Source organism: Myotis davidii, unplaced genomic scaffold (assembly GCF_000327345.1).
Source record: "Myotis davidii unplaced genomic scaffold, ASM32734v1 scaffold323, whole genome shotgun sequence".
Lineage (NCBI taxonomy): Eukaryota > Metazoa > Chordata > Mammalia > Chiroptera > Vespertilionidae > Myotis > Myotis davidii.
In genome coordinates, this window is record NW_006295491.1 from 878,676 (window position 1) to 890,345 (window position 11,670).

Here is an 11,670-nt window from a genome sequence, read left to right on the forward strand (position 1 = left end):
GACTCCGCGTTCCCCAGGCCCCTCTGGGAGCTGGGAGGCCGCGCTGACGGGTCTCCAAGCTCCCCGCCCCCTCGCGGTGTGAATGGGCCACGGATGGAGGGGCGGGGACCCAAGGGAAGATGCTGGTGCCTTTGCCTGATCCCACCCCATCCCAGGAAGCCCAACTCCTCTCCATTTCTCTTCCTCTCCCTCCTTCTTCCCCTCCCCTTCGGGAGGACAGCTTGAGGGATGACGGTTGCACATCACGCTTGACTCTCTGGTTCTCAAACTAGAGCGTGCCTCAGAGTCACCCAAGGGCTGGTTAAAACGCGGTAGGAAGAGATTATTGTCCCCCAAACAGGTTCAAGTGAGACTTTGTAGGATTTCTAAGGAGCAAGGGATTGTTCCTGGCAGGGGGTGGGGGATGGGCAACGCTGATGGGGGCGTGGCATGTGAGCTGGGCCTTGGAGGACGGGTGAGACCTGGCCACGTGGGTGATGAGGGAGTGAGGATTCTAGATGGAGGGAACTGCAGACCCAATTGCTTGGAGGTGATTAAAATGTTGGAGAGTTATCATGGGAAAGGCAGGGGCGGGTGATTTACACTATGACTCTATAGAAATGTAGGGTTCACAAAGGTTTGTAGTAAAAGATAAGGGAGAGCTAGGCTGTGGTTGGCCTTTGGACCACACTATGCATTTGGGATTCCATGGGCTTCCTTGGTTTCAAACCCAAACCATCCAGGGGAGGTTATAGGTGGAAAACTGCACACCGGGAGGGGCAGAAGACGGGCAGAGTCACCTTTACTGCTGATGTTTGACATCACTGCCCTGTCCTCTGCCCTCAGGAGGCATGGACCCTCTGTTAACCTGGCCCTAGGAGGGACTCAGCTTTGCCCAAGAGCAAAGCTCTGGTGATCCACCAACCAACAGTCAATGTGTCACATGGAAGACAATTAGAAGTTGCCCTGGCTGGGTAGCTCAGTTGGTTAGAGCATCATCCCAACACATCAAAGTTTCAGTTTTGATCCCCACTCAGGACACATCCAAGAATCAACCAGTGAGTGCATAAATAAATGGAACAACAAATCGATGTTTCTCCCCCTCCCTCCCTCTCTCTCCCTTCTTTCTCTCTCTAAAAATCAAACCATGAATAATTAGTATTTTTAAAAAAAAGAAATGCAAAAGACACTACAAATACATGTGTCCTCCCAAGATTAGTTCCCCTACTGATTGTATCTTAAAGGTAAACTTTGTCTCAAACTGCTGCTACAATAAAAGGCTAACGAGGCAGGCAATGGAGGCTGCCATTGGCCAGGCCCTTTGGCCAGGCTGTCCCTTAGCCCACTTTTTCAGAGAGAGAGAGAGAGAGAGAGAGAGAGAGAGAGAGAGAAATGCAGAATCTCAGTCCCCACCCCAGACCTCCTGAATTAAAATCTACATTTTAACCAGACTCCTGGGTGACTGCATAATGCTTGGCATTTAGCTTTCAAGTGGCCCAATATAGTGCATTAGCAGTGATCCAGGGAAGGCCGCACGTGGTGCACTGCGGGTCGTCCACAAGCACTTCCCGAGGATGGTCTCTGTGCGCCCCAGCTCAGCCTGCAAGGCCATGGCTACATTACTCCCTTCCCTGGGGCCAGGCCTTCAGTGACATGACATTAGCGGGAGGACACAAAATGCTCCAAACAAGTAGAGCCTCTGCTCAGATCTGCCTCTAAAACCTTGAACTTAGAGATGATATTTACTCACTGGCACCAACTGAGAGACCAACAGAACATGTTTTGGGGGGGGTTCTTGGATTTATACATTGTATCCCAGAAGGCAGGGTGATACTGCCTATTAGGAAGCCACTCTGCAACCTTGATTGAATGGCACCTCATCTGGTTCTCAAATATTTATTAATAGTGACCTGATTTCTGTTTTGGTGTGTGTGTGTGTGTTAGTAAGCAAACATTTTATTGGAGCTTTCATCCTTAATTATTCTGGCTTATTTTGTTTTTCAGATCTCTCACACAAAGCTTTCTGCGGATGATGAGTGGAAGTAAGTGATTAGTATATTTTTTATTGCTGTTACACTAGAAAGTAGATCTCCATCTTAACTGTTTGAGAAATTAAATGAAGCCCTCATTTTATTTGTAAATTTCCTAGGCTAGAGAAGGTGAGTTAGCATAGCCAGGCACGGACAAGGGTAGTATAGACAAACCACAGTGTGCTCCGTGCCACCGCACAAAGCTGGATCTGTTTGTCCTTCAAAATCAGGCAGCGCCGACTCAGTATTTATTTGGGGCACAAGATACATCTGGTTTTCTTCATATGCTGCTCCCCCGGTGTTCTGCTACCTGTCACCACATGAAATGAAGTAAGAGTGAAAAGTCCCTCCTTTTTTGCTTTATGGTAATCAATCAGGAATGTATTCCTGATCAAAATAGGAAATACTACATTTGTATACCACTTCATACTTCCCATCGTACTTCCACATCGGTTAGCTATTTGACATGCATTTTCATTATATATATGTATGTATATATGTGTATATATATGTATGTATGTATGTATATGAAATAGATTAATGTCAGAAAGCATATTTTGTTTGATATCTATGCAAGTCCTATTTTAGGCTGCTGAGAGGTTTATTCTTCTATCTATATGGCCTAAATTGAAAATTTATTCATTACGTAGAATATTAGACAGCTATTTTGAACTTGGGGCTGTAAACACTATTACTAAGTTCTTGTACCCTTTTATTTTTTTTCACTTCCCATTTCTTCAGAGGAATGGACATATTTTTTAATGAGCTTCTAAAAACCATTCTTGTCTCCTAAGCTCAGCTTCAACACAGAGACTAATGGCCATGTAATCTTACTCAGATGTTTACCTGAAATAAACTGCAGTGTCTTATAGTTTGATAAATAAAGGGTTTCAATACATCTTTGGTGCCTTCCAGCATTAACACCCTAAGATTCCATCTCAAATAAGCTGAACTCAAAGTGAGACTATTTATTTACTAGGCTCTGTGGATTAATTTCTGCACATTCTCCAGCAGGGGGCACCCCTGGGATTTGAATGGGGCCCTTTTCTGAGGCACTGCCCTGCTCTATATAGTACTGTAGAAAGGCTTGTAAAGGGGAGAACCCAACCCACATATCCAACAAGTCCCTTTAAAAGGTCACTATCTTGTGACACAGAAGATCACTCTGCAGTTTTTTCTGACTGGTACCTTAACGAAATGCACACTGTAACCAGCCATAAGTGGAAACTGTAAGAGATTTTTGTGACTGATGGTGCTTCACTGGAGATGAAATCAATGCTAAACAATATTTATAAAGTTATTGGTTGGCAATGTTCATAATTTCCCTCCTTCCCTAATCTTGACCTGGACTGCTCTTTCTTCCTCAGGCCAGTGGTTCTCAATCTTGGCTGTATCTTAAAATTACATTGGTGGGGAACTTTAAAAATTACTGATGCCTAGATCACCATCTAGAAATCTGTGATCAGTTTCCCAGCATTATCATAACAAAATGCCACAGCCTGAGAGGCTTAAACAACAGAAATTTATTTTCTCACAGTTCTAGAGGCTAGAAGTCCAAGATCAAGGTGTCCGTGACTTTTGGTTTCTTCTGAGGCCTCTCTCCCTATCTTGTGGATGGCCGCCTTCTCACTGTGTCTTTCCTCTGTGTGAGTTTGTGTCTTGATCTCCTCTTCTTGGAAGGACATAAGTCCGATTAGGTTAGGGCCCACCCATATGACTTCATTTTACCTTAATTACCTCTTTAAAATCCCTGTCTCCAAATACAGTCTCATTCTGAGGCATTGAGGAATAGGACTTCAACATATGAAGTCCTATTTGGGGTTAGAGATGGGGAGACACAATTCAGCCCATTATACCCAGCAATGGTGTTTTTAATTGGTATGATCATTGAATGATCACTTAATTCATTTAATTGATCTGGGGTACAGCTTGGGCACTGCGATTTTTAACTTACAGCCAAGGTCAAGAACCACTGCTCTCGGCTTTCTTCAAAGCCACTTCTGCTATAGTTAAGCCAGATGACACCACCTTAGTGGTTTTCTCTACCAGTGTGCAAAACCAAGAGTCCAACTGAAAACCTGAACATTCAGCCATCATGATTTAACCTAATTATTATTATTATTATTATTATTATTGACAAATAAAATAACATATGTTCTTTGCAGTTTTAGAACAATCCTGAGGTACAGACAGATCATTATTTTAAATTTGCAAATGAGGAAACTGAGGCTCAGAGACCATAAGTGACTTATGAAAGACTATATATGGTTATTAACTGGCCGGTCGAGGACTGGAACCCAGGCCTTCCCAGGACCCATATTTTCCCCCCATAACTTAACTTGAAAGGACAAGGCTGAAGTCAATACACATGGAAAAACTAAGGCTGAGAGGAATTGGCTTTGCTGATACTAATAAGTTTGGGTTCCTCATCTCAACTGCCTCTTCCCCAAGCCTGGGAGAAAGGGAGGAACCAAGAAAATTTAGGAAAACTTTGCAGTCAAAGCTTAAAATCCCTTACATTTGAAATCCCTAATTGCTTCTTATGGGCCCAGCCTATTTTTTTTGCTAAATGTGCAAAGGTTGAGGACTTTTGCGGATGACCTCATTTGCTGGTTCCAGCCTGCAGCAGGAGAAGATGTACAAGATGCACCGGGGCCATGAGTCCATGCACGTGGAGATGATCTTGATCTTCCTCTCCACCCTGATCATCGCCCAGATAGTGCTGGTGCAGTGGAGACAGAGACATGGCCGGTCCTACAACGTAAGTCACCCTGGTGGCTGCTGGAAGCCTGCTCCTCTTGCGGCCACATCCCTCCTTTTTTTTCTTTTTTTACCACTTTGAAGAAAATGGTTTGTTGAAGTCAGTGATTCTCAACTGGGTACAATTTTGGCCCCAGGAGACATTTGGCAATATCTGGAAACATTTTTTATCCTCAGTGGGAGGGGCTGGGGGATGCTGCTGGCATCTAGAAGGTAGAGGCCAGGGATGCTGCTCAACATGCACAGGACAGCTGCTTACAACAGAAGAAACGTCCATAGTGCCAAGGTTGAGAAGCGCTGGTTTAAGGAAGCCAATTTTCCTTTTGTGCATGAACAACTCTGCCACTGGCCCAGGAAAGGAGCATTAGGAATTCCGGAAACAAAAGGTGAGGCTGTCTAACTTTGTTCCATTGGCAATAAGCTCTGGCACTGATGGCTTACATATTCATGAAAGCTTGTTAATGTAAACACTGCACTGACAGCCACATAGGGCACAATCCCATTTTCAAAGACCAATCCCACCGGAGCATGTCCACCAGACCTTTGCCATCTCACGGCCTCAGGGGCATCCCCTGGGCATTGTTGGGCCTGAGACCTTACAATGTTTAGAGCAGTGGCTCTCAAATCTTATGGTGTCACTCTATTACCTACAGGGCTTATTAAATCAAATTCTCATGTCCCATCCTGAGTTTCTGATTCAATAGGTGCCCAATCATTTGCAAGTCTAGCAAGTTCCCAGATGGTTCTGGGACCACATTTTGATGATCAATGGTTTAGACTTGAGTGTGGCCGAAGTGAAGAAACATTGCAAAGGGAGAAGGTCCTCAATGGTCACTCTACATGCTTCTGGGTCTTGGACTGGTCATTTATAAGAAGATTCACCTGTGACATATGAAGTGCTCATGGCTCTGGCCCGTATTTCATTTTCCTCTTACCCATCATAAAGATTATTTTCTGTGTAGCACAGGGCCTAAGGGAATTCTTTACAGTTCTGTATAATACTTAAATTTAGGCAATTTTGTACATTTTACATAGAAAGCAATCTTGGGTGGTTTGTTTGTTTGTTTAGGTAGAACAGAAGAGGGAAAGATATTTAGAAACATCAATGTGAGAGAAACACATGGATTAGTTGTTTCCTGCACTAGCCCCGCCCAGGGCCCGGACTGGGGAAGAGCCTGCAACCAGGGTATGTGCCCTTCAGGGGAATTAACAGGAATTAACGCAGGACCCTGGGTCCACAGGCCAAACCAGCTAAGGCTTGGGTAGTTTTCTGTTGTTTTTTTGATGAGGTGGTGGTTTTTATTTAAAAGAGCATGTATCAATTTGCTGCCATGTCACTATTGTCTTGTTAATTAAAATAAACATCCTCTACATTACAGAGTTTTTTTTTAATGAAGGAGACTAGAATTAAACCTCATTAGTTATGCTCTCATATCAAAGAAAAGATTCTTAAATATATCTTAAACATAGTTTCCTTATCTGCAAAATAAAAATGCCTAACTGAATTACTGGAGAAACTTACTTATACTATAAAAACACTGTTATGTTAAAAGTAAATGTTTGGAGAAAGATATGTCATGATAGCACTAATAAAAGAAAGCTGGATTAAGCTATATTAATTTCAGATACAGCAGACTTCAGAACAAGGATAACTATTAGGGATAACGAGGGGCATTGCACAATGATACAAGGGTCAATTATTCCAGAAGACACAGAAATTCTTTTTTAAAATTTATCCTTATTGCTGACAGTATTACAGTTGTCCCTTTTTTCCCCATTGAGCCCTTCTAGCCTGCCCCTGGTGTATATGTGCCTAACAACAGAGCATCAAAATACATGAGGCAAAAACTGATAGAACTGCAAGGAGATATTGACAAATCCACAATTACATTTGGAGATTTCAACACCCTCTTTCAGTAACCAATAGATCGAGCAGGAGGAAAATTGTAAGGATATAGTTGACCTGAACAGTACCATTGATCAACTTACTTTAGTTAACTCTATAGAATGAGTCATCCAGCAACAACAGAGCACACATTCTTCTCAGGCTCTCATGACGCATTTACCAACATAGACCACATTCTAGGCCATAAAACACACCGAAACAAACTTGAAAGAATAGAAATCACACAAAGTACAGTTAACCTTGAACAAACAAGTTTGAGCTGCACAAATCCACTTATATGCAGATTCTTAAAAATCAATATTCAGTCAGTCCTCCACACCCCCAGGTTTCACATCCGTGGATTCAAACAACTGTGGACTGAAAAGAGAATCTTTGATCCCAGGTTGGGAATGGACTTATTTCAGAGGGCCAATTTAAGATATATGCAGATTTTCAACGGGGGAGAGGGGGGGGCAGACGCCGGTCAATGGTGCCCCTAACTCCTGCCCTGAGCTGTTCGAGAGTAAATGTTATACTCTCAGACCACAAAAGCTAAACTAGAAATCAATAACACAAAGCTAGAAAAATCCCCAAATACTTGGACTTTAAATAACACAATACTAAATAACACGAGTCAAAGAAGAAGACTCAAGAGAAATTAAAAAATTATTAAAACTAAATGAAAAAAACACCATATCAAAGTTTGTGAAAGGCAGCAAAAGCAGTGCTTAGAGGGAAATTTCTAGCATTGAATGTATACATTAGAAAAGAAAATTAGGGTCTAAAATCAGTGATCTAAGTATCTATCTTTCAAGTATGAATAAATAAGCAAACTATGATATCTCCATACAATAAAATATTAGTATATAATAAAAAGGTATGCACTATCAAGCCATGAAAAGACATGGAGGAACCTGGGTGAAACAAGCCATTTCAAAGGCCACATACTGCGTTGGTGGTATAGTGGTGAGCATAGCTGCCTTCCAAAGGCCACATACTATATGAATCCAATTATATACCACTAGAGGCCTGATGCACAAAAATTCGTCCAAGAGTAGACCTTACTTCCCCCGGCTGCCGGCACTGACTTTTCTGCAGCACCCGGGACCCGGGCTGGCTTCCCTCCAGCCCTGGCTTTGTCAGGAAGGACCTCTGGAATGATGTCCAGAAGATGTCCGGTCTAATTAGCATATTACCTTTTATTATTATAGATTCTGAAAAATGCAAAACCATAGAGAGAGTAAAATGGTGGTTGGGTTTTTTTTTGGACAGTGGTTGCCAGTAGTTCAGGGAGGTAAAGAGGAAGGACAAACAAGTGAAACAGGAATTTTAGAGCATTAAAATAGATCTGTATAATACTGGATACAAGACCTTATGCATTTGTCAAATCCCAACAGACTACTGTGTACAGTACAAGAAGCAGACCTTACGGTAGGCAAATTTTTAAAGATCATTTAGGAGATTGGGGATCCCAGGGAGAAATGCAGATGGTGACAACAGAATCTAACTTCATTATAAATGTACTAGAGGCCTGTTGCAGGAAGATTCCTGCAAGAATAGCGCTTCCTGCGGCCCGAGTGAAGCAGAGAAGGGAGCAAAGCCTGCCTCCGCCGCCCCCCTTGCTTCCCTCCCGCCTCCGCCGCCCCGCTTGCTTCTCCGCAGCTTCGCTCCCTTCTGCAGCACTGGGCTTCCTTCTATGTTGTCTTCAGTCTTCGCTCCGCACCTGCATATGCAAATTAACCACCATCTTTGGGCTAATTTGCATACTCATCTGATTGGCTGGTGGGCGTAGTGGAGTGACACCAATTTGCATGTTTCTCTTTTATTAGTGTAGATGAGACAACCTCACTGAAGGGCACTGGGGGTCAAGGTGCTGCTCCATGTGCCTCTGGAAGTGAGACGGGTCTGTGTAAGATTAAGGCACTAGGAGCTGCACATGAGCACTGTACTCTAGTGGATAAAACTGTTTCCCAGGAGGGTATAGGTTAACAATTCCGATCCTGCTATATATGTCTGTATACTGGAATGGGAACATTATCTAAACCATGGCAGATGGTGGGAGTGGGAGTTTACGGATAATCGAAGGGAGGAAACTTTAAAAAGTAGTAGGAAGTGCACACAGTAACATGTGTGAACAGCTTTGTACGCTAATTATTATTTATACATTTATTTATACTTTGAGGGCATTTTTATTGCACATCAAGTAGCATTTTCACATTATTTCATGCATAATTTGGACCATGTACGTCAGAGGTGAGAGACTAATCCAACATTTTCAGACACAGCTTTTAACAAATGGGTTTATCTTCTGAAGAGATCATTTAATTTGTCTCTTCAGATTCTGCTCTGTGGTCTGTAGAAGCTGTGAATATCAGAGCAGCTTATTATGATAAAGCAAAAGAAACAGGCTATTTAGAAAGCAAAGTTTTAAAACATAATATTAACTGTTCCTAAGTGATGCCAAAAAGTGTCGAGAGAAAGTAGATAGAAAATGGAAAGTTGTTATTTGGTTTGGGATACAAGTAAATACCTGGATGTTTCCAAATACTCATATTTTTAGCATAACGTAGTCCAAGCATCTGGATATTTGAATTTTTCTCTTTCCAGCTGATATGGTTTAGATATAGGCAGAGCCTCAGAATTAAATTATTTCCAAATGCTTTTAACAGCATCCAATTAAAAATAAAATTTCATTCAACACCATCCTCTCCACCTTCTTTTATGTCTCCTACTTTTCATATCTGCAGGAAATAGGGGGGAGGGTGCCAAAAAAGAACCTTTCTCCTTCCCTTCAAACCAGTGGAAGGCCTGATGACTACATACACAGAATTGGGGTTTCAGACACACTGTTAACTTGCCTCAATACACTGGCAAATCCTTAAGCCACAGATTGAAACATTGCTCTATTTAAAACAAACTCCCTGCCTATTAATAGCTGTGAAACATTAGAATATAGTACTATACCAATAAACCATTAGGTCTGTTCACAGCTTTTTAAAACGAGGCAAGGTGCAGATATACACATACTTACATAATACTGCAGAAGCTCCTTTAACAGTTTAAATAGCAAATTCAACAGTCTGAATTGATTTGAAGCTAGAAATCTAGACCTAGTGGATTTCTAAGAATCCTTCATATGCCAGGATTCCGTTATTTTACTTATTCAATTTATGCCCACACTTTCCTTTATTGCCTTTGTACTGATAGCACAATATTCTTGGAGTCGTTTATGTACATGACAATTTTCTGCTTACCTCTAGCATCTCTCTGCTCTCCCTCCATCCCACCCATACAAGTACACACAGACACGTGTACACGTGGCCGCAAGCATAGCAGCTTAGGATTTGCAGTGCAAAGGAAATAAGTATCACATACATACATAACTTCCCTTCCTTCCTTCCTTCCTCCCTCCCTCCCTTCCTTATTGTGTGACCCATTCACCATCTAGTACAAATAGACAAAAGATACCTTTGTTTTGTCTTGATTTGCAATTCTTTTCAGATTCATACATAATGCATGGCAAAAGAAAAAACATGGTACCATTGGGCAGCATCTGATCCGTCAGGACAATCCTCCTGCCATGATGTGCGGGTGGGGAGAAGGTGGGTGATATGATCCAGATGCAGGGCCAGTCATGCAGATGTGTTTTATATGCACATGCCCAGATGGTGACCCCTCTGGCATCATTAATGTGTCCCAGCTGCCAGGCTCCTCCGTTGCATGCATGCACCTCAAGTTCACATATTTCATGTGTTTATTTATGAGGCACAACATTCCTACATTTCATATGTGGCAGTTACTATTAAAAATGAGAGGTTTTAACTGCTCTGGAAATTGATAAAGAATTTTTAAAATTGCTATGAAATGTGGCCCTCATTTCAAAAGGACTTCTCTGCACAGCCATTTAATTCATAACACAAATTTCTGACCTTTGTCCTTGCATGTTGAGAAAATGTGGTGCTGGGTTTAGACTTTAAACATAGTTAATAAATTGAATATTTGCATACAGAATACATTATAATGATATATATGCTTTGCTTTCCGTTTATTTCTGATCTCCAAGGCCTATTATTTTAAAAAAAAGTAGCAGATCTATACATTTGAACATTGTTATTCTCTGTTAATTAAATCCAGGCATCAAGTAAGAGAAATTTGGGTTTTTCCAGGAATGGGTTGTATTTATAAACCCACAGGGAGAGAACTAGTTTTTAAAAATATAGTCCAATCATCACTTCAAACTATCATGGATTATAACTCCACCGATTTGAGGAAATTGATTAGTCTTGTAAAATTTAGCTTATAACCTAAAGTATAAAATATGGGAGCATGGTAGTTTCACTGAATATAAATGAACCAATTCAAATTTTTATTAAAAAAAAAACCTTCAGCATATTTATAGGGGAAGTAAAAAGATGAATCAAATTCTTAAAACAGAGAGATAAAAATGCAAATGACAGGTGATCAGATTTTGAAAGATGGAGTTCATATCCATTTCCTTCTTTGATATCAGAAGTAATGAACTAAAAAATTCAAAACCTACAATAAAGCATAGATGATTAACTCCACAATAAGCAAAAGGAAATAAAGGAGCAAAATACTGATGAGGACTTCCACACTTTTATTCTCAACAGTAGAGGGTCAGTCAGACCGGCATGGCTTAGTGATTAATGTTGACCTATGAACCAGGAGGTAATGGTTCGATTCCCAGTCAGGGCACATGCCTGGGTTTCAGGCTCAATCCTCAGTGAGGGGCGTGCAGGAGGCAACCAATCAATGGTTCGCTCTCATCATTGATGTTTCTATCTCTCCCTCTCCCTCCTCTCTGAAATCAATAAAGATATATATTTTTTAAAAAAATGAGTTATTTAAAAAAAAACATTAGAAGCTCAAAGTTGCTAATGTTGAATGTTAAAAAGAGTGAATCTTGAGTTTTGGTTTCCTCACATATGGTTTCTGGTCCTCACAAAAACTATTCTACTTCCTTAAGGAAGCCTGTTTTTCCTATTTGAATATATA

The 11,670-nt window shown here is 41.3% G+C and overlaps 1 protein-coding gene across 1 annotated transcript in view; it reads left to right on the top strand.

Moving 5' to 3' along the window:
* Positions 1–11,670, top strand: part of RNF175 (ring finger protein 175) — a 28,536-nt gene that overhangs the window by 312 nt on the left and 16,554 nt on the right. Inside the window, exons 2-3 of the mRNA XM_006770145.1 lie at positions 1,984–2,021; positions 4,629–4,770. Coding sequence (XP_006770208.1) covers positions 1,984–2,021; positions 4,629–4,770 — 180 coding nt within the window. The remainder of the gene's footprint in view (positions 1–1,983; positions 2,022–4,628; positions 4,771–11,670) is intronic.